The sequence below is a fragment of the Schistocerca americana genome, chromosome 3 (assembly GCF_021461395.2).
Source record: "Schistocerca americana isolate TAMUIC-IGC-003095 chromosome 3, iqSchAmer2.1, whole genome shotgun sequence".
Classification (NCBI taxonomy): domain Eukaryota; kingdom Metazoa; phylum Arthropoda; class Insecta; order Orthoptera; family Acrididae; genus Schistocerca; species Schistocerca americana.
In genome coordinates this window covers 811,879,058-811,899,536 of record NC_060121.1, presented here as the reverse complement: position 1 = coordinate 811,899,536, position 20,479 = coordinate 811,879,058, and the positions used below count along the sequence as shown (strand labels likewise).

The 20,479-nt window shown below is 38.7% G+C and overlaps 1 protein-coding gene across 3 annotated transcripts in view; it reads left to right on the top strand.

Moving 5' to 3' along the window:
- LOC124605424 (transcription elongation factor, mitochondrial) overlaps positions 1-20,479 on the top strand; it is a 116,929-nt gene that overhangs the window by 10,394 nt on the left and 86,056 nt on the right. Inside the window, exons 2-3 of one of the 3 annotated variants that reach the window (XM_047137083.1) lie at positions 1,816-1,946; positions 2,447-2,679. In XM_047137083.1, coding sequence (XP_046993039.1) covers positions 1,931-1,946; positions 2,447-2,679 — 249 coding nt within the window. In that variant the 5' untranslated portion in view covers positions 1,816-1,930. The remainder of the gene's footprint in view (positions 1-1,815; positions 1,947-2,446; positions 2,680-20,479) is intronic. The other 2 variants (XM_047137080.1, XM_047137081.1) reach the window with 2 other exon arrangements.

The following is a 20,479-nucleotide window of genomic DNA, read 5'->3' as shown; positions in this document are numbered from 1 at the left end:
CACCTTTTCTTCTTCTCAGACATAGTGCTTTTCACTTCAACTTGTGTAAAGTGATGCTCTACATTCTATTAATTGGAATATCATCCCTCTTTGCTCTATCATGCTCATGTAGCCTGTAAGCAGGCAAATAATCTTTCACATGGGAACTGAAAGAAGGAAAGCTAGTGAGGGAAGTATTCCAGTGCCAACAAAATGAAAATATTTTAAAATTCCGGGTTGCGTCTGTTGCACAACCCATCCTCTATCTTTAAAACTCACCATTGGTGTACAACCAGAGTTTGAAGATGAATGAATCTAAAATAACACCGACTGAGCACTATGGGACGCAACATCTGAGGTCATCAGAGACAATTATGACCAGTGCATGCATGAGAGCCATTAACAAGGTACTGTATTGCAAAAAGAAACATTTGCTTGAAACAGTATATGTTAATATATACAATACTTGCAAAATTATATACCCCTAAATAGAAGTTCCTCTGTTGTCTTATGACCTTCCTTTCTTTGACACCAAAGTGCAGTTTGATAATATTTAGTTAATTTGTTGTTGGAGAAGCTCACAGTTGAAAAGTAAAGTATGTGCTTATAACATTATAGGGACAGAATGGATGGCCAGGACTTATCATCAAGAGGTGAAATTTCAGTACTACCTAAAGATCCATTTGAAAGTAATTATTAGTACCTTCCTCTGGGAGAAAAGAGGAATTGGAGGGGGGGGGGGGGTAAAGATAGTAAAAGAGAGGCAGGTCACTCAGAAACCAGGATGTGAGGTCGAGGGTAAACAATACTGAAGGAGGAGGAGCCATAGGGAATAGGCGGTTATCTATTTATAGATTCTCTGTGATTTCACTAAACTAAATAGGATGGTTCCTTTGAGAGGGCTTGGCCAGTTTCCTTCGCCCCATCCTTCCCCAATCTGAGCTTCTGATCTGTCTCAACAAAACATTGAACCCTAATTTTATTTCCTTTTATAGCCTGCAAAATAAGCTTCAGCTCACATGTTTAGGGCATTACAGTGGAAAATTCTCCAAGGGATTACACTCTGTTCTCAATAAAAGCCAAATACAATTGAGACATGGATCTAAGAGACTGCTAAAACTTTAAATGATGTGCCTATTTGTAACAAGTAGTGGTCCTTTCGCATACAGATTGCCCAATTCCTGTAGATGGGGAAATCTTCAGTCACTTTGAGTGATTGCTTGTCTTCCCTCATAATACTTTCCTCTTCTGACAGTTATGCTTGATCTTCAGACTCCAGTGTATACACAGTTTATGGTGTGACTAGTACTGTTTTAACTTGTTTGTTTTATGAACTTTAAATGTATATACTTATTTTTCTTGAGTTCCTATGTCTGAAAGATTTTGTCTGGCGAACATGAGAAAATGAGAGATGAAAAGTACAAGTGAAAAGTGATGTAAGTCAAGACGGGTCTGGAAAACCAAGAGAGATGTACTTTATATATTTAGTCTGGATTATAAGTAATTTTTGCACATATATCATGAACATAGATTATTTGCTTCTCTTGCAGCTTCTATAACTTGTTTACATATTGCCCTAAATCTTCATTTTCTGTGACAAAGGGATTGGCAATCACGAAATAAATTTTATAATTTTGTTATAGTTTTATGTAGTTTGGTGATCGACATGCATCTGTAAGATTGTAAGTTACAAATTCATTCAGGACACGTTAAATTTCATGAGATGAATGGCTTCACTTAAGTAAAATGATCAGAATTGTTTCTCAAGTGCTATAATGGAAAGTGGCTATGTGCAACAGTTATGTGAATCTTCATGTATTTATTTATTTGCCATAGGTAGTCACCCACCGGACATTGTGTACTGTAGCAGAATCACATTATGTAAATGGTACCATGCAGTACAGTTCTGATGAACAGCAAAAAATTCTGGAGAAAGTGAACAGTTGCTCTCATGAGGAGCTTGCAAGGTATGTAATGAGTTACTGAACATGAAAGAATAATTTACACACACACAGTGCTGCCCCAGAGCAGAAGTTATGGAAACTCTGAAATTTGTGTCATCATTTGCTTTCATGTCTAGAATCTGTTTTAATTATATATTTCAACTGCAACTATAAGAGGAATAGCAATTAACAAAAAAAAATTTCTGTTTTGAAACATGAGGAGAAGCAGATTTTCTAGTGTTCTTGTTGCATCTGTCAAAAGATTAACATAAATGATTAATTCTTTGGTTATATTAATTACTTCTTGAATTTTTGAATGCGCTTCATGACAATGTCAGCTTAATTCATATTTTTTAGTTTTTATCATATAATATTGGTACACAAATAGTCATAAAGAGAGCATGAGATGAGTTAATTTATCAATGCTGTTATCAATATTATTATAGTTAATATTTTATTTTATTTTTCCTTGTCAGTATTGTGTTCTAGCAAACAAGAGCATTATAATATCTCTTTCTTTAAAGTATTTATTTCTGGCAGGTATAGAATAAGTCCTACAAGATTGGCACGATTGTCAAATCATCGCCAGAAATTTGGCTCCTTTGCAAATCTTGATGATGTTCTTAAAGCAAGTGGTATGACACCTGAAACTCTTGACAGATTTTGCAATAGTGTTCTGTGTCCATCAACTACTGAAAGGTCACATGGAGTTAGAGTACAGCTGATCAAGCCGAACCTCACCAACTCTGCCAGAGATGTATGTGCTTTGTTCCAAGAAAGGTTTGTTTTACTTTTAGAACCAATAGTCATTAAGATACAGAAAGTAAATGCTGACTAGTTCTGCTACTTAATAACAATGACAGTGTACAGAATGGAAAATATTAAAAATTCTACTTACCTGATTTGCAATAGTGTCACGTGATTATTAAGTGTAATAATAATACAAGTTTTAATTGTATGGAATCTGTATCTTCCAGCCATCCATATACTGGGTTCGTGTGGTGTCCTTAACTCGTGACAGTCACATTTTAAATTGGATTCTTCTGATTTTCATCCAATTCCTCATTTGAGATCCCGATCTCATGGAAACGTCATCTCCACAAGTATATAATGAGATGGATTCTTACAATGCTGCTGAAGGCAGCAATTAGCTCCTAGGTAAAATGTTGCCTGTCTGTTAGTGGTCAAGAAAAACCTAGAACCTAGATTTTGTAGGCCTAGAGAAAGTGCATCTTTTTAGAAGTCAGTGGAACGTCGTGCATGAGAACTCACACTATGATTTGTCTCCAGATATGTGTTTGGACCATGTGGTTGCTTTATCAGAACCACAAAGTACACTGTTCAAAAGATTTTGGGGAATGCGTGTATCGACGTCTGGTACATTAAATATATTTTTAAACAGATGTTACTGTTGTCTTATTGTGTGGCTTGAGATCTCCACTTTCAATGTAGCAACAATTAAAATCATTCACCATCTATTGACAGTGTTATGCATTACAGTGTCAGGTGACCCCTCAGAAGGAAGTCAGCACTGGTTTCCCAATGTTTTATAGTAAAAAAATGGAAATGTCGTGTGGCTAGGGCCTCCCGTCGGGTAGACCGTTCGCCTGGTGCAGGTCTTTCGATTTGACGCCACTTCGGCGACCTGCGTGTCGATGGGGATGAAATGATGATGATTAGGACAACACAACACCCAGTCCCTGAGCGGAGAAAATTTCCGACCCAGCCGGGAATCGAACCCGGGCCCTTAGGATTGACAGTCTGTCACGCTGACCACTCAGCTACCGGGGCGGACATGTTTTATAGTGAGGTACACAGATAGTAGTTGTCATTTGTGGATGTGGTACTCAACAAAGCACATGCAGTGCAACATTATAATGCAGTGCAAGTAGCAAGGACAATCTGTTTGATCCAAAAAGGATAGACTTTCAGTCATGTTGCTGCAGATGCCAATGCCTCTCCATGTGACATCCACAGGTTGTTGACACTCTGCAGGGAGACATATCAGTACACGAGGCAAGTTGGAAAAAGCCACTAATGCATTACAGTGCTACGTTAGAGCGATTTCCGGCAATTTCTGCATTGCAGCAACATAAGGATACTGCCAGAGCACTGAGAGATTATTTCAGAAGTGCCGTGGAGCCACTGTGTCTAATGAGATTGTAATGCACAGGTTACAAGAAAGGACCTTACAACCCAGACATTATGTTTGAGTATCTCACTTGACAAGACATCATCGTGCAACCCTCCTTCAGTTTTTCCATTCCCGTTTCAACTGGCAATTTCATCATAGGTGAAACATGTTACTCACAGAAAAGTCCAGATATCCCCTGACATGAGATGATGGCCATGTTCATACGCGAGGCCCCATTGAGAGCGGTACCCGCCAAATGTTGTTTAGGAGATTAACAGATTTCCAAGGTTATGAGGAGGTCTCAATGTTGACAGCCATATGAATCTTGTCATTGTCCATGGTCGCCTTATTGTTAAGTAGTACATTGAATAGATCTTGTTTACCATGTGGTGGCTGCTGCATATGGTGGTGACCTTGAATCCCTTCCAGTGCCAGGACCCATGTGGCAGGTGTCAGCAAAGTTGTCTTACTACGTCTGGACGTTGAAATAATGGAATGGCCTATGGTGAGTCCTGGCCTAAACCCTATGGAGCAAGTGTGGGAATACTTGACAGAAGTGTTTGTGGTTGTCCTGCTCCACCACAGATACACCAAGAATTCTCATGGGCTCTCATTGAAGAAAGGAATCAGATACCACAGGATTACCTCTGTAAACCTGTAGGGAGCATGCCACATAGGTGTTGGACAATGATAAATGCTCACAGAAGGCATGCACATTATTGAACCTCTCAAAGTCCAATGAAAAGTGCCCAAGATGATGGGATGAATGAATGTTTCTACTCTGCTTTTGACACCTGTCAGACATTTCAGTTCTTCTTCTGTAAATGACCAAGGATGTAATAATGTTTTGTTGTGTACTGTATTTTTGAAAGATAAAGTATAATTTGGTGACATACCAAGTCCTCAATTATTGCTCAATGGAATATGGCAGATGCCCAAAGTGATGTTCCCACAATTATTTTGAGCAGTATATTTTACCATATTTCACAATGATTTGTGTGTTCTGACTCTACACAACAGAATATAGTTTAAATAAGTGCAATCTATATTATTAATAACAATAATAATGACATTAACTACACATATATATGTTATAAAACATTGATCTTCATCAAATGTGCACTCTGAATTCAGGATACCAGTAATCATTGCACTCTTCCAATTAATCAAATTGCATTTTCTGATGACTTCAGTGTCAGCAAAACTGCAAACTTTGACTTAACTACATCTCTTTTCTGCAAGCTACTGTTTAGTGCATGTTGATAGGTACATTATACTTTTATTTGCCACTCCATTTCTTCCTCAATAGAGCATGGTCAGAATAAGCTATGTAATATTGTACTTTTGTTTCAAAGACTCCATATAGGCTTCTTTGACACCTCCATTAACAAACTGAATTCCTTCAGTGTTTACATGTAATGTAACTCGGTGAGATGTACAAGAACATCATGTGTAGAACATTGTGAATTAATTCTGTAAATATTAGCAGTTCCAGTTTACTGTACTGAAGTCACATATATTGGCACTCTTGTGACAAATGATCAGGGAAGTGAGTATTATAGTCAAATGTTCTATGTTTTTTATTTTATATTTTCTGGCATGTTCGACACCCACAAGAATCATCATTTGCAGATCTATGGGATGAAAACTGAATCTAATCTAATCTAATTTAATTTAGAAGCTGTTATTGTAATCTCCTCAAACACATGGAAGGATCATTCAGTACGATTATGCGTATGTCCGCTTAGGTCACCAAGCACTGTGTCCAAAGACACAGCTCCTGGCACTAGGTCGTGTGGAAAAACACCTGCACCAAATGTAAGGACTACCCTGGACAACCACAGTCTCATTTGTCAACAAGCTGATATTTACAGCAAGCTTTCCAGGGTATCTGTTGACAATGACCCTATACCACAAGGTTTTCTCTTAGATTGTGGTTGGACTTTGTGGTCACCTACCAGCAACATTTATCTCACCCACAGATTTGCCTATCTGCCTAATGCCGGACTGTTTTCACTTACTGCTCAACTGACCATTGTGTTTTTAGTGAACAAACTGATTGCTTATAGGGCACCAAGAGCATTGTTCATATCCAAGTGTTTCTCAAATGTACAATGATGCCCTCCGTTAATGACATGTGTATTACTCAAGAAACATTCACAGTACTCTATTGACTGTAAGGTGCCTATCTCCAGAAGTTTTTTCTTTGTGTATTTACAGAAGAATCAAGAACTATTACTTTCTGTGGGCTAAAGCATAGGTCAGGGCCAGTGCCAGTCAAGATGCTGTTTCTCTACTGCTCACCTGTTGATTTAATGGTAAATAAGCTGTACTTAATAAAATATGTGTCGTTGAAAAAAAAAAAGACTTAAAACAGTTTTCTATGTTGTCCTCTTTGCATATGCTCTACGCTTTCCCAGAATTCTTTCAAAGATATGAAGCTTTCTATTTGTCATCCCCACAACATATTTTATTTTGTTTACCTCCCCTTATGTTGCTTTGCAGTTTCACTCTCAGGTATTTAGTCGGTTTACTGTGTAGAGTGCAGACACTGACACTGTACTTGGGAACTACCTGGCTTTTTTACTTGTCCACATTACCTTGCACGCTATCATATTAGATTATCCTTATGCGTATTTAAGGCAAGCTGCCTTCCATGAACAATTTAGTGTACAGCCTTTTTAATTCCCTTACATTTAATCAATGAGGACATTTTTCTCTGCACTGCTGTTTATTAGCAAAGTAGATGACTGCTGATCAGAGTATAGGTCTGGTGTTTTTAGCTGTTACATTTTCCTGAGCACTCCTTGTGTTACCTTGGTTCTTTGAGTGCATAAGCTGTCAAAGATATGATCGGTCTGTCAGACATTTGTATATCTGTGAAGATATTGTGTTCCCTCACATCTATCGGTCACTATTTTGGTACACTGTGTGACGTCTGTTGAAAATATAACAACATGAAATCTACCTATTAACTTGTGGCCAAAACATTCAGAATTTCATATGTGAAAAGTGAAAGCTGTTTTTTTTTCAAGTGTGTGATGCTTCTAAACCTTTGCTAATTTATGAAGAAAGGCTTCTTTTTTTAGGAACATGGTTGTATTTGAGCCCATAATGTATTTTAGGATCCTGTAACAGACGTGTTATGATGTTGTTGTTGTCGTCTAGAGTCGACCTTGTGAAAGTCTGTTCATCTCTGCGTGCCTACTATAACCTACATGCACTTCAACCTGGTTCCATTACTTTCTTTTGTACTTTTTCAGCTCCTACATTTTTTTTTTTCATTCACGGATGTAATTTTCTTTCCTCTTTGTTGTGGTAGCCCCTTGTTTTCTCAGTTATGAAACTCGGGATCTCCAGTTCTCCTCTTTAATCTCTTTTTTCCAGAATCTGTTAGCACTGGCACTCTCACTTTTCTCAAATAAGCCATCCATCATGAAACTTCTAAAATAAATGGCACATATTAAACAAGTAGCTTAACTGTCTTTAATTGAGGAATATGAGGAATATAAGGAAACATTTAATATTTTCATATGTTAATCCCAATCATCTAATTGCTTTGTGACAGGAGTATAACATTCTAAAAAGGATAAAATCACATGATAATCCAAAAAGTATATTTCTCCATGTTGGTACTGTTTGGGCGAGATTTCCCTGCCACATAACAAATACTTTCAGAAAAGGCTTCTTAACATTAAACATTTAAAAAGGTAGGAAAAGCTAGTTGCTCGTTACTGTAAAAAAGATAAAGAAGACACTTCAAGTTGCAGACAGGCATGATTAAAAGACACTCACATATAGCCTTTGGCCACATCTTTCATCCGTAAATACACACACACACACACACACACACACACACACACACACACACACACACACTCTGCAAAGTGCTCTACCAGTGATGCATTGTGGAAGGACAGAGTGTGATAGCTGCTGAGAATCAACAAAGCATTTACCTTGAGTGTGTAGCTCAAAGCCTACAGATTTGAGCCTTAAAACTGTGATCAAAACATTCAGCTTCAGCATTCGATTGAGGGTAGAATGGAGTTGTTCGCACATCTTGAATGCCAGTTTGTTGGCAAAATACTTAAAATTCCAGTGAGAAAAACTGCGGACTAATTGTTGGAAACAATTGTTTCTGGAAGCCTTCTAAACAAAGTACATAAGTGAGTGCTTTTATAGTGCTAGTACTTGTTGTCAAATTCATTGGAGTGTCAGATGGGTATGTACTGTATGCATTGACAATAATTAGCTGCTGTGTGGTTCAGAAAAAAGCAGCAAAATCAATGTCCATGTGGTGCCAACTACCATCAGGTTGAGGCCAATTGAAACATTCTTGGCATGGCACTGCCTGGTTGTCAGCACATGCATAGCAGCAGGCAGTTATCTGTACACTCTGCATATTGATCGTGAGCCACATACAATGCTGATGTGCTAGCTACTTAGTTATAATGATTATTCAATGCCTTTATATAAAAGGTTCAGAACATTTTGCTGAAATGATGTGGAAATCATGACTCATGTTTGTTCATTAACAGTATCCAATAACATTACACCCTTCTGAAGAGAAATACTGTCTTGTTGAGCATGGTGCTTACATACTACTGCATCTGAAATTGATTTTGGACTTCGAGGGCATTCTGTTAGAATGTAGTACTCGAGCAATTGCAGTGACTGATCCTGTCCAGTGCCTTGTTTGATCCACTCACAATAAATGGGAACAGTGTACAGTGCTTGCAAATCAGATTGATCAATTTGAAGATAAGAAGTATCTGATGCATTGAATTCCATTTCACTTCCCATACGCAGCAAGAAAGAGTGTCTACATTTACATGCTGTGTCGTATTGTGATAAAGAATTCGTACTGGTAATTCGAAAGAAGCAATGAGCAACATTTTGGGTACTGTGCAGTATGATCAGGTGCCTCTTTCATCAGATGAAAGAGAGCAGTCAGTGGCTTATCATCGGTTGATGGAAAAAAAATTTTTGACCGTGCAGATATTGATGACATTTTGTGATGCCATGTTTGAGGCTAATTCTTCCTTTTCCAGCTGACTCAAGTTGACTTGGGCCATGTTCATCTTAGATACAAATGCTAAGGGGCATTCAGAGTGTCCAACCTAGTTAGATAAAAGGTCCTTATCCAAGCTATGACACATCGACTGCAAACACTGCTGGTTTCTGCACATCATAATGAATAAGATATGGCCAATTAAGCTATTTATTTCTCAACATCAGAGAAGATTTTTCTCATTCTCCAGTCCATTGGAAAGGAACATTTTTACGCTGAAGGTAATGCAAAGGAGCAGCCGTTTGCACAGCATTGGAATAAATTTAATGTAGTTAGTTATCTTTTCATGAACAATTTGTTGTTTCCACACACTTATGGTACATTGTAATCTCCAGATGGCATCTAAATACTTAGTCAAGGGATAAGCACTATGGGCATCAATGACATGTCCCAAATATTCAGTTTCAATATTGAAAAATGTACTGTGCCAGAGTCCTGCATCAGTTAAAACGAGGAAAAGAGATTCCAAATTTTTGAGATGCTGTTCCGGAGCTTGTCTGGACACAACAGTATCATCCAAATAATTTGAACAGTGCAGAAGTTTTGATATCACATGTTTGACAAAGAGCTGAAACAGCATGGGAGCAGATGTGCTTCCAAAGAGAGGGCGCTGGTATTGATAAGAGCTGATGTGCTTATTGGCCACTGTAAATTTCATCCAGAGGAAGCTGAAGGTAGGCATTGATTAAAACAGTTTTGGAAAAGCTCCATAAGCTCCTTTATACGTGGAAGCAGGAAGAAATCCCTAATTATCTGAGCATTAACTATTGCTTTAAAGTCTGCACAAAGTCTGACTTTCCCTGCTTTATTTTGTAACAATAACTAGAGGAGATGCCCACTGGCTTGCGGTGATGGGTTTCAAAACACCAACTTGTTCCAGTCTGTAGAGTTCAGAAACAAATTCATTAAAAGAAATGGTGTGAAGTACCGGATTGGCATGGTGAAACTTTGTTCGGACACCTTCCTAGAGTGTAATGTCCACATGGAAATTCTTTACATATCCCCATGTGCCACTAGATGTCCACATTTTTCAAACAATTGTTGAATGCTGGCAGGAGAAACTTAAGAATCGATAGCATGCACAATGTCTTAGTTATCAGAACCAAATCAAATGTATCCATGCCAAAAGTATCGTACTAGAGTGGGATAGAACTTTATATTTTGCCTGAAAAGGGCATGTCCCAAGCAGATACTTTTGCTGTTGTAGGCTGTGATGTGTAGACTTGATTTCTGTAGCTTAGGCTGTCCCAATTGCTTGTTAAGTATTCTGATTAATTAGTGCAATTGAAGTACCAATGTCTAATTAAAATGCTAAAGTGTGATTGCAAATCTGTAAAGAGATGGACAGTTTGCAATTATTCCTCTGAATGTGATTGTTAGCTTTGACTTTCAGCAGGCTGCCTTCATCTGATGTGTGAGTGATGAACCATTTTGCTGGTCATCTATTTGAGGAGAGCTGCTTTGAAAAAGCAAATTTAGCATTCTGCAGCTTTGCAATTCCTGCACTCAAGTCACTGATTCACATGAGTATTGTCAGGAGGAGCTGTTGTGAAATCTGGATGTGAGATCATATTGATTTCCATTTCTTCAATTTTAAGTTTGTATTGAACACAGTTTACATCATGATTCTTTTGCAGGCACACTACTTCGTGTGTGTGTGTCCTGACTTGTGGCAGTGCCGGTATTCTGGTTGTTGGAGGAACAGTGCTTGCAGACATGAGTTACATAACACCTCAGACACAATTTTGGAGCTCGTGAATTTGCTGGGAAACCAGCTGGATGCTTCATCTGCCTAAGCTGCTGCTTGCAAGTGATGTCAACATGAGCCGTGCAGGTCTGGACCCACTTAGAAATATCCAGTCAGTGTTGCAATAATAACAGACATTTTAAAGTCTAGTGTCACACTTCCTGAGATTCAATCATCTTAAGTACATCAGTGAAACCAGGATTGTGAGGCACTAAAATCTCAGCCCGTATTCTACTATCAGCCAGGCTCATAATAATTGCATCTCAAAGCATTTCATCTTGAAATGAGGGTCCACAAATGCAGTTAAATGTACAATTCCTCATCATGCCCATGAGTTCAACAATCCATTCCTTTTAAATGTGGTTACCACGATGATGAGTACGAAAAAGTATGAAACGAGCAGGAGCTACATGAATCTGAGACTCAAAAAAGTCATAATGTTTCCTCATAACTTCCTCATAGGGTAGGGTTCGGAATTCTGTTACGCAGACATTTTCAATATAAACACACTATTTCAGCTTCTACCCATGAAAGAAAAAGAGAGCCTCATGAGTCACCTGAGATTGTAAAATGTTGCTCCATTTGCAACGTGTTTTCTGTCCAGTCCTCTTGTTTTGCATTGAATGAACAGAAGGTAGGAGGCAGTATTTGGCTGATGGAGTTGTGTGCTTCAATCTTTGGCTGCTACATTTGTTGTACACCCAGGAGTCTGGCAATGCTGGACAGTAACTTTTCTTTTTGAAACCAGCCACATGCTGTGCACTTTGTATTTTGTATTTGTTGGCTCTGAAACTGAAGAATGCCAGAGAGGGGAATGCTCTGCCAGAGAGGGGATGGCTCTCCTGTATTTGACATTTCACACAAAAAAGTACACACACTTCAGTATAATATAAGAAATTTCAGTTATTTTGTTGACACCAACATGTAGCCAAACTCGTCGCCAGAAATGTCTGTTGTGTCCGTAGTTGAACAAGGTTGTTTCGAACATTACAAACATTACTAAATGAATAAACAACAAATTTACTTACACTATGTATTATAGGATAAAGAATTAAATACTGTACATGTATTTTGATTACAGTGGAACCGCATTTAACAAGCACCTCCTATAATGTGCAATTCGCGTAACAAGCAAAACAAATTGTAAAAAAAAAAAAAAATGATTCACTTAACCAGTGATGTTTGCATAACGAGTGATGACGATTTAGTTTGATGACACCAGCCACTCATGTGCATGGGGGATATATTCAACAATATGAACACCTTTCATTGTCAGCAGCGGCATATGAACATTGTCTTTAATACGTACTACAGTTTGGGTTTATCGCTCTTTCTGCTACTGTCTTAGTGCAGCTTGTGACCACACATTTTTCTGAACTTGTGTTCACACAGTGTTTTTTTGTGTGCAAGTTTTAATAACCTTCGTAGCAATGGCCCCAAAGGTAAAGCCACAAGAAGACAAGCATAAGAGAAAGAAAATGACCTTAGAAATGAAATGTAAAATCATTGAAAAACGCAAACATGGTGTGAGCGTTGCTGATTTAGTATGCACATGCTATCGGTCTACATCAACTACTTGCTCCATGCTCAAGAACGAGGTCAAGATTAAGGAGATGGGTGCTTCAAAGGGAGTGAAAAGAGTATCTACACAATGGTTTTGTATTCTGGATGATGTCAAAAGGTTGCTCCTTATATGGATATATTGAAAACAATTGCAAGGTGACACAATTAATGAGAAAATCATTTGTGAAAATGCGAGAATGATTTTCACTGGCCTGATTAAGAAGGTGCTAGGATCAACAGTGGCCAAAGAAGTGTTTAAGGGAAGCCCTGGGTGGTCCGAGAAGTTTAGGAGAAGAACCGGTATCTACAGCATGGCGAAGCAGTCAGGTCAGACACAAAGGTGGCAGAGAACTTCATCAGCAACTTCAAGATGCTCGTGGATCCTGAGGGTTATCTGTTGCAACAGGTTTTTAATTGTGATGAAATGGTTCTATTCTGTAAAAAGATTCTAATGCTTTGGATGACTTAAAGTGATGAAGTATGTTTGTAAACTCCCACTTCTTTAACAATACGACTTACTTGAAATTGTCAGACGACTTTCCGTGCTGGTTAGCTTGCTGCTGCAATCTCCTTTTCTCTTCTTCTACGAACTATATTTGCTAGGAACAGGAATTTCTCAATACTCTTTCTACTTATAAAATAAGCAGACGTATGCAGTTTCTTTTGCTTCACTTAACGATGTGTATTTAAACATCAAAATTTTACAAATCTCATTCTCCACATAAACAAACACTGTCAAGTAAGTATCCTCACATATCCAAAGGTCAGAAACAAAGTTCATTTACACGTAAGAGAAAGTTGGCTTAAAACCCAAGTCCATTCTTATCCTGAATCTGAATACACGTCTTATCCTCTCCAAGTCCTTGACGAGCATCCATCTACAATATTTCAACTGTTCTTTTTTGCACTACAATAGTCAAAGTTATAAAACAGCGTAGAATAATACAGAACTTCCTTGAGTCTGCCGTGTTCTTTCACTTAACTTCCATGGCGCAACCGGCAAACACTTGTCAGTGCCGTTCGACCGCTGTGTCTACAGTCTTCTTATACACACTTCGGACCTGCACACACAGACAGGCGACGTGTAGTAGATAGGCTCTCTCACACTTATATTTAAAATATCGTGTGTTTGAGATGGTCAAAGGCTGAGTGGTTGTAGAATTTATGTAGAAATTCTCGAAACACTACATATCACCCTCCTCAGATCGAACACACAATATTTTATACATGATCATCATTTACATTAATATCACACCTAATAGCAATTCTCCTTTTAACTGATATCAAGTCCTGAGTATTCATTAGTGATCCAGTAGTATTTAGGAAACATGAGACTTTATTTTTATTTTCAGTCATAAACTACAGGTGTTTGTGACACTTGAGTAATCTATTTTCTGTTTTTCAACTTTAATACTATCTTTCCTAAGTATGTATTACTTCTAATATTTTATGTTGTTTGGAGGAACTCTGGGCAGCATGAAAGTGTTCCTTTTGAAACTTGTAAATTTACATATCACGTAATAATGCTCGTTGTGTATAGAATTCAAATGTTGTTGTTGTTGTGGTCTTCAGTCCTGAAACTGGTTTGATGCAGCTCTCCATGCTACTCTATCCTATGCAAGCCTCTTCATCTCCCAGTACCTACTGCAACCTACATCCTTCTGAATCTGCTTAGTGTATTCATCTCTTGGTCTCCCTCTACGATTTTTACCCTCCACGCTGCCCTCCAATACTAAATTGGTGATCCCTTGATGCCTCAGAACATGTCCTACCAACTGATCCCTTCTTCTGGTCAAGTTGTGCCACAAACTTCTCTTCTCCCCAATCCTATTCGATACTTCCTCATTAGTTATGTAATCTACCCATCTAATCTTCAGCATTCTTCTGTAGCACCACATTTCGAAAGCTTCTATTCTCTCCTTGTCCAAACTATGTATCGTCCATGTTTCACTTCCATACATGGCTACACTCCATACAAATACTTTCAGAAATGACTTCCTGACACTTAAATCTATACTCGATATTAACAAATTTCTCTTCTTCAGAAACGCATTCCTTGCCATTGCCAGTCTACATTTTATATCCTCTCTACTTCGACCATCATCAGTTATTTTGCTCCTCAAATAGCAAAACTCCTTTACTACTTTAAGTCTCTCATTTCCTAATCTAATTCCCTCAGCATCACCCAACTTAATTCGACTACATTCCATTATCCTCGTTTTACTTTTGTTGATGTTCATCTTATATCCTCCTTTCAAGACACTGTCCATTCCATTCAACTGCTCTTCCAAGTCCTTTGCTGTCTCTGACAGAATTACAATGTCATCGGCGAACCTCAAAGTTTTTATTTCTTCTCCATGGATTTTAATACCTACTCCGAATTTTTCTTTTGTTTCCCTTACTGCTTGCTCAATATACAGATTGAATAACATCAGGGAGAGGCTACAACCCTGTCTTACTCCCTTCCCAACCACTGCTTCCCTTTCATGTCCCTTGACTCTTATAACTGGCATCTGGTTTTTGCACAAATTGTAAATAGCCATTCGCTCCCTGTATTTTACCCCTGCCACCTTTAGAATTTGAGAGTATCCCAGTCAACATTGTCAAAAGCTTTCTCTAAGTCTACAAATACTAGAAACGTAGGTTTGCGTTTCCTTAATCTTTCTTCTAAGATAAGTCGTAAGGTCAGTATTGCCTCACGCGTTCCAGTGTTTCTACGGAATCCAAACTGATCTTCCCCGAGGTCAGCTTCTACTAGTTTTTCCATTCATCTGTAAAGAATTCGTGTTAGTATTTTGCAGCTGTGGCTTATTAAACTGATTGTTCGGTAATTTTCACATCTGTCAACACCTGCTTTCTTTGGGATTGGAATTATTATATTCTTCTTGAAGTTTGAGGGTATTTCGCCTGTTTCATACATCTTGATCACCAGATGGTAGAGTTTTGTCAGGACTGGCTCTCCCAAGGCTGTCAGTAGTTCCAATGGAACGTTGTCTACTCCCGGGGCCTTGTTTCGACTCAGGTCTTTCAGTGCTCTGTCAAACTCTTCACGCAGTATTGTATCTCCCATTTCATCTTCATCTACATCCTCTTCCATTTCCATAATATTGTCATCAAGTACATCGCCCTTGTATAGACCCTCTATATACTCCTTCCACCTTTCTGCTTTCCCTTCTTTGCTTAGAACTGGGTTTCCATCTGAGCTCTTGATATTCATACAAATGGCTCTCTTTTCTTCAAAGGTCTCTTTAATTTTCCTGTAGGCAGTATCTATCTTACCCCTAGTGAGATAAGCCTCTACATCCTTACATTTGTCCTCTAGCCATCGCTGCTTAGCCATTTTGCACTTCCTGTCGACCTCATTTTTGAGACGTTTGTATTCCTTTTTGTCTGCTTCATTTACTAAATTTTTATATTTTCTCCTTTCATCAATTAAATTCAATATTTCTTCTGTTACCCAAGGATTTCTACTAGCCCTCGTCTTTTTACCTACTTGATCCTCTGCTGCCTTCACTACTTCATCCCTCAAAGCTACCCATTCTTCTTCTACTGTATTTCTTTCCCCCATTCCTGTCAATTGTTCCCTTATGCTCTCCCTGAAACTCTGTACAACCTCTGGTTCTTTCAGTTTATCCAGGTCCCATCTCCTTAAATTCCCACCTTTTTGCAGTTTCTTCAGTTTTAATCTACAGGTCATAACCAATAGATTGTGGTCAGAGTCCACATCTGCCCCTGGAAATGTCTTACAATTTAAAACCTGGTTCCTAAATCTCTGTCTTACCATTATATAATCTATCTGATACCTTTTAGTATCTCCAGGGTTCCTCCATGTATACAACCTTCTTTCATGATTCTTAAACCAAGTGTTAGCTATGATAAAGTTGTGCTCTGTGCAAAATTCTACCAGGCGGCTTCCTCTTTCATTTCTTAGCCCCAATCCATATTCACCTACTACGTTTCCTTCTCTCCCTTTTCCTACACTCGAATTCCAGTCACCCATGAATATTAAATTTTCGTCTCCCTTCACTATCTGAATAATTTCTTTTATCTCATCATACATTTCATCAATCTCTTCGTCATCTGACGAGCTAGTTGGCATATAAACTTGTGCTACTGTAGTAAGCGTGGGCTTCGTGTCTATCTTGGCCACTATAATGCGTTCACTATGCTGTTTGTAGTAGCTTACCCGCACTCCTATGTTTTTATTAATTATTATACCTACTCCTGCTTTACCCCTATTTGATATTGTATTTATAACCCTGTAGTCACCTGACCAGAAGTCTTGTTCCTCCTGCCACCGAACTTCACTAATTCCCACTATATCTAACTTTAACCTCTCCATTTCCCTTTTTAAATTTTCTAACTTACCTGCCCGATTAAGGGATCTGACATTCCACACTCCGATACATAGAACACCAGTTTTCTTTCTCCTGATAATGACATCCTCTTGAGTAGTCCCCGCCTGGAGATCCGAATGGGGGACTATTTTACCTCCGGAATATTTTACCCAAGAGGACGCCATCATCATTTAATCATACAGTAAAGCTGCATGCCCTCAGGAAAAATTACGGCTGTAGTTTCCCCTTGCTTTCAGCCGTTCGCAGTACCAGCACAGCAAGGCTGTTTTGGTTATTGTTACAAGGCCAGATCAGTCAATCATCCAGACTGTTGCCCTTGCAACTACTGAAAAGGCTGCTGCCCCTCTTCAGGAACCACACGTTTGTCTGGCCTCTCAACAGATACCCCTCCATTGTGGTTGCACCTACAGTACGGCTATCTGTATCGCTGAGGCACACAAGCCTCCCCACCAACGGCAAGGTCCATGGTTCATAGGGGGGACTTACCAGAATAATCTCTGTAAAATGTGTGACTTCTGTCACGATGCTGTCCTTTTCCCCTAAGGATCAGCACCTACACCTTGCCTGTAGATTGACCATATGAGTGCACTTCCTCTCTCTATTCTGGTAAGTACGCCCCTTTATACAACATCCCTATTCATTAGGCTACAGGTCGTCCTATCTCTATGTAGGTACGCCTGCCCTTTATATTCAGTAAATGCCAGGTACACCCCTCTTATTCTTTCTGAGTAGGCCTCATGGTTCATTACCCCCAGTATACATTCCTATGTATACTGTAATAAAATATTTTGTGGTAAAGATAAAAAATCTATTCTACACTTCCCATTTGCTTCTTAATACTTCATCTAATCCCTGGAGTCCTCCTCTACTTTTCAACTCCTATACACTTAATAGATTCCATGTCTATATAGTGTTCAGTAGGTAATATATTTACATACACTATTCAAGTCCCACTATCCTACAACTCCTCAGTTTATCGGAATATTTGCTACACTGACTTTCCTTAAATAAATATCATGAGTACTTCAATCTTGCTTGCGTTCTCTTTCATTATTCATACCTCCTTCTTATGTATACTCCCTTGATGTGAAGTCATCACAGTTTTTGTGTGTGTGTGTGTGTGTGTGTGTGTGTGTGTGTGTGTGTGGTATATATGCGATATGGAATCATCATATAGGCGATGTAAAACTGTCCTAATAAAAAACGATGTATGCATATTTCTCGATGTACACATATCTTTCCCCCTACAACACTTGGTGGTTCTCACATCTTTCTAATCTGTTACCTCATTGTTTGTGTATCCATCTGTCTTTGTGTGTATGTAGATGTGTGTTCATGTAGTCTGATTCTTTGGCCTTCTTATCGAAGATAAGATGTAGATTATTGGAAACCAGAAAGGACTTCTGCGATAGAAGTAGATGAGTATGGAATGAGGGAAAAAATAGATAGGTCCTCAGATGAGAAGTAAGAAAGGAAATAAACAGAAATGGTTGCTAAGATTGAAGAAGAGAAAGAAGACAGCCCCAAAGACAGGAAACCATTCCCACCCCCACCCCCCCCTCCCCCCTTCCCCAGGATCCCTACCTCACAGATACTTGAGTGAGACACCGGAGGAGGTTTGGTGTTACATCGTCTCCTACAGAACAGACATTACCACCTTAACCCTTGAGGTGCCAGAAGGAAATCTTAGCAACCCTTTGGAAACGGCAAGTGATGAAGAATCAGGCACACTTATTTGTGAAAGTTGTGGTGTGTGTTTCGTGTTAGTCCTGATTTATGTGTTTTCGTAAACCATGCTTTTTATCCACAATACCCACCTATTTCAAAACTGATACAAACCCTCCCATCTACAGCACATCTCATAAAAGGTGTAAAATATTCTATACAAAGTCAAAAATATTTACACTATGTTATCACAGTTGTTTAATTAGTCATCCAATGTTATATGTTTTGCTAACTTAATATTTCCTTCAGTTCACTAAGAAAAATATGTGTCAAGAAATATAAACTGGAACTCTGGCTCGATTATGGTGGTACATCTGTCAAAGAATAACATTTGTGTCCTAAGGCCAGTTCAGCGAGGACAGAAACCTCGCGTAGAGTGAAAGGGCAAAAGCTGGCTTAACTATATTACATTCAGTATGAGAATAGTATTCACATGACTTCAGAAATTATTTGACAAAGAAAGGGATCACTAGGCAGCCTTCACGAAAACCATTGTTAAGATCATTTTAATGTCACCTCATATCATCACGATATACAAAATTGATAACGTTTGTTTCACCCAGACCTCTACACACAGGTTTGCAAAGAAACTGGTGAAGAGATTACATACTAAGATCATTCCAAGCAAAAATATGACCTAACTATACATGGAGACTGCACCGGTCGAAACCGGTGGAGATAAGAGCTGACCAGGTGCACCTGATATATCTTGTCCCAAGGCTGTGCCAAATGATGGAGATCGGAGACAACATGTGTGCTAATTTCTGCCTCATGCTGCAGCCGAGCAAAGTTGGGGCAAGTCTGGGTTGTGGACAGGTAGGTGCGAATGCACTGTGCAAATTCATACCTCCTGCATGCTCTTGCAGGGTACATAAGAGTAGTACCAGAAGCACTTAAGCAGATGCTTCTTTAGTTCCACAAGAGATTACATAGGGAGTTAGAGGTTGTTAGTAGTCTAACTGACTGGAACAAGGAAATCTCTTACCAGGAGCAATTTTGGATGACGTAATCACAAATTCTTGCTGGTATGGTTTTTTTCCAGTGCGTCTAAGTGGGGAATGTTAGAATACTTTAAGAATTTTGGGGAATTCGGTTCAGGAAAATTATTACAGAAGAAACACCGAAAACAACTCGGGGATGGTCATCACTCCGCCCGTTAACATCTCTGGGGGATATGTACAACTTTACATCTTTTAGATTGTACTTTCCCTTTTCTGATCTAGTTGTAGGATCTACTAAAAATAATGTCTTGGGATGGATTGCCGTTATTACTCGGTTTGGTCCTTCACATTTTTGGAAAATTTTTCATGTTTCTTTCTTCAGGGCAGAGCTTTGAAGATGTTGTTTTGCAAGAACTAGGTCATCGACCTTGTACTGAGATTCAAGAGCCTTTTCATTATGTTTACTTACTCTTTGTTGTGCTTTTTCAATTAAATTCTTAGAAACTATTTCCTGATTCAGTTTGTAATCGACAATAGGTTGTTTGGGCCAATTAAAACATTTTGTTTGTGCCAATTAAAACATTTAATCAGAGGTTCTCACACAAAGGGATTGCCTATTACTTCTAATGATGTCAGCCCAGTCGATAAATGTGGTAATTCATTTAGAATAAGTTCAAAGTCTTTCATTTTTGTTGCCCATAAAGTATGTTTTTCATGGCAGTAGGTACAGCATAGTTTTCCAATCTCCTTTATTACTCTTTCACACGGATTCGAGGATGGGTCATAGTTGGATATTAACACTTGACAAATACCTTCCCACGCCAGAAGTTCTTTAAAATCGTTACTCACGAATTGCAGTCCATTATCGGTGAGAAACTGTTTTGGTTTACCTACTTCCAGAAAGTATTGTTGCAAACAGTGTATAACTGTCTGCGTATTGGCTCTTTTGATTGGATATAGTTTAACATATTTTGACCAACACTCTATGATGACCAAAATGTATGACATCCCTCCCTTT